General features: G+C 36.0%; 1 protein-coding gene across 1 annotated transcript; it reads left to right on the plus strand.

Annotated features, from left to right (window-relative positions):
• Positions 1-783: 783 nt before the first annotated feature.
• Positions 784-1,780, plus strand: LOC120002568. Its single transcript, XM_038851333.1, has 3 exons — positions 784-1,187; positions 1,278-1,401; positions 1,490-1,780. The coding sequence occupies exons 1-3, from the start codon at positions 808-810 to the stop codon at positions 1,778-1,780; spliced, it is 795 nt and encodes a 264-aa protein (XP_038707261.1). The 5' UTR covers positions 784-807.
• The last annotated feature ends 841 nt before the right edge of the window (positions 1,781-2,621 follow it).

Here is a 2,621-nt window from a genome sequence, read left to right on the forward strand (position 1 = left end):
ATTGTTAAACTCTCCTTCATTATGACTGATAATGTGTTTCAGCTGTTGTTTTTTTGCATTGATTTCAGGATTACTGGTTCATTTTTTTTTATTTGAAATTCATCAAAGGAAAACAAAGGTATTTGTTTTTCTTTTTCTTCTCATGTGAATTTTTCTTGGGAAAGCGCTGAGACATTACTGGGACTTGTTTTCTTAGCATTCTTCTACTTCTCAGAATCTTTTGGCTTGAAAAATTATCATAATGTATTCATAAAAAACTTCCAAGGCAACTTGTTGTCCATCCTTAAGTTTGTATTATAATGTACTCTTATGCTTGTTCTTCTAAAATTAAAACCAACTGATGATTATCAAGCAGGTCTGATATATGGAGGCAGTTTTGCTTATCATTCTTAGTTAGAAAAAAGGTCTGCGTGTTGGTACAGTATTTGCAAAATTGATTTTATACTTATCAAAAGTATTGTGTTCTTCATCTGAACTATATGTACTGATTATATATGAAAGAACTATATATATATGTTCCTGAAAACACCTTTTGTGAATATATGACTATGCTACTTTTTCATGAACATATTGTTGTGAGTATTTGCAAAATTGATTTTATACTTATCAAAAGTATTGTGTTCTTCATCTGAACTATATGTACTGATTATATATGAAAGAACTATATATATATGTTCCTGAAAACACCTTTTGTGAATATATGACTATGCTACTTTTTCATGAACATATTGTTGTGAATACTACCTGCCTTTAAGATATAGTGTAATTTGCATAACTAAACTATTGTTTAGATTTCATTACTAGGAGATGGCTAGTGATCAGTCGACCGACCGTGGTCGTACTACATCCGGTCGAGGTCGTGTCTCTCGCCGTGACAGACCCATCATAGGGAATATGGCATATTCGCACCCTAGTGCCATAGCCTCCTCGCCCTCCTCTGTGAATTCTATTGAACCAACCAGTCAATATCATCCTACTTTATCATCTCCTAGTCACTTCACGGCTGATATGTTGACAGGGGTTTCACCTCCACCTATCCCTCATATCCCACATGATATCCCACATGCACCCAGCACGCAGGGCCCACCATTGGACACAGAGGGTGCCAGTGGCTCTTCTTCCCAGAATATTGGGGTAGTGCCTCCTCAAAATAGCCTTATACTGATACGGCCTGCTTCGGCTGCTCTGTAAGTACATTTTTCATTAATCTTATTTCAATATACATTTTTTACAAAAGCATTTATGTCACTAATATGTTCTCATATGTTAATTCATAGTTTTGATCCTTTTGATGTTACTCGGAAGATAAACGAGATCACAAAGACCAAGTATGAACGAGCCGTGACACAATGGAGTGATTTTACTCCCGAGGAAAAAGAAGGTTACTTTAAGGAGTTCAAGGTAAATATAAAATATAAATTGAAAGTGTTCACATTTAATGAATTTGTTTACCAATGCTTCACAATGTTAACTTTTTCTTATCTTGCAGAGTAAATTTACATGGGACCCTGCTCATGATGTTGCAATAAAGAAATTGTGGAATAAGAAGAGTGGAGAATTATTTCGGGGCATGATGCATAGGGCACGAGAAAACCCCACCAAAGCTGTCTGGATCCGCAGTGCAGTCCTTTCTGAACTTCAACGTATTTGGGATGGACCAGAGTACAAGAAGAAAAGAGAACAGGGGAAGAAAAATCGAGCATCTGAGGATAGTTGTTCTCACACTGATGGCTCTATCCCTCACACGGAGTATCGTAAGAGAATGATAAATTTTGAGTAAATTTAACAATTTCAATTTTTATCTTGTTTAAACTTTAAATATCATGTCTTTTGCAAATTTAATTGTAGAAGGTGGAACTTGGCCGGGATCCCACCAAGGCAGAGGTATTTGTTCGCACTCATCGAAAAAAGAGTACGCAGCAGTTAGTCGATGGACGAGCAACAACTACAATTGTAAGTATTTAAATTTGTATTTGAATTAAGGTAAAAGTTGATAACAATCAAAAACCGTATAACTCATATAAGACATAATAGTTATTACTCTGTTAAATATAAGAAACTATATTCTTATATGATTACTCTGTTAGATATACTATGAAATATATTGGTTGTGGTAGGTAAAAGTTGATAAGAATTCAAGAGAGAGTTTGTTGATATATTTATTTTAGCTTAGTTGAAAAGTTTGTTGATATATATTCTCTCTTTTTTTCCTTCAATATATTGTGTTGTTGCTTGTTTTATTCTTACCAGTATTCATGAGCATTAGTATCTTCTTTTGCAGGAAAAATTTAACAAGATGAAGGAGGATATTCTGACACAGCGATCAGCCTCCTCTACTAGTGAGTCACCTCTTGAGCCGTTGGACGAGGATCCTTTATTCCTTACGGCGACTGGTGGGAAGAATAAGAAAAATCGCTTCTACGGGCTTGGATCTGTGGCAAGCTTTTTGCCTAGTTCTTCATCTTGCTCCAGTGGACATTCCAGATTTTATACTCAGACAGAGTTGGAGCAAGAGTTAAAGGAGCGCATGGCTCGGATAAACTCTGAGTTATTGGATGAGGTCGGTGACTTACGACAGCGGATGCAAGATCAGGAGCGGATGGTGCAGCAATTATTTTCTC

The sequence above is a fragment of the Tripterygium wilfordii genome, chromosome 7, assembly GCF_013401445.1.
Source record: "Tripterygium wilfordii isolate XIE 37 chromosome 7, ASM1340144v1, whole genome shotgun sequence".
Classification (NCBI taxonomy): domain Eukaryota; kingdom Viridiplantae; phylum Streptophyta; class Magnoliopsida; order Celastrales; family Celastraceae; genus Tripterygium; species Tripterygium wilfordii.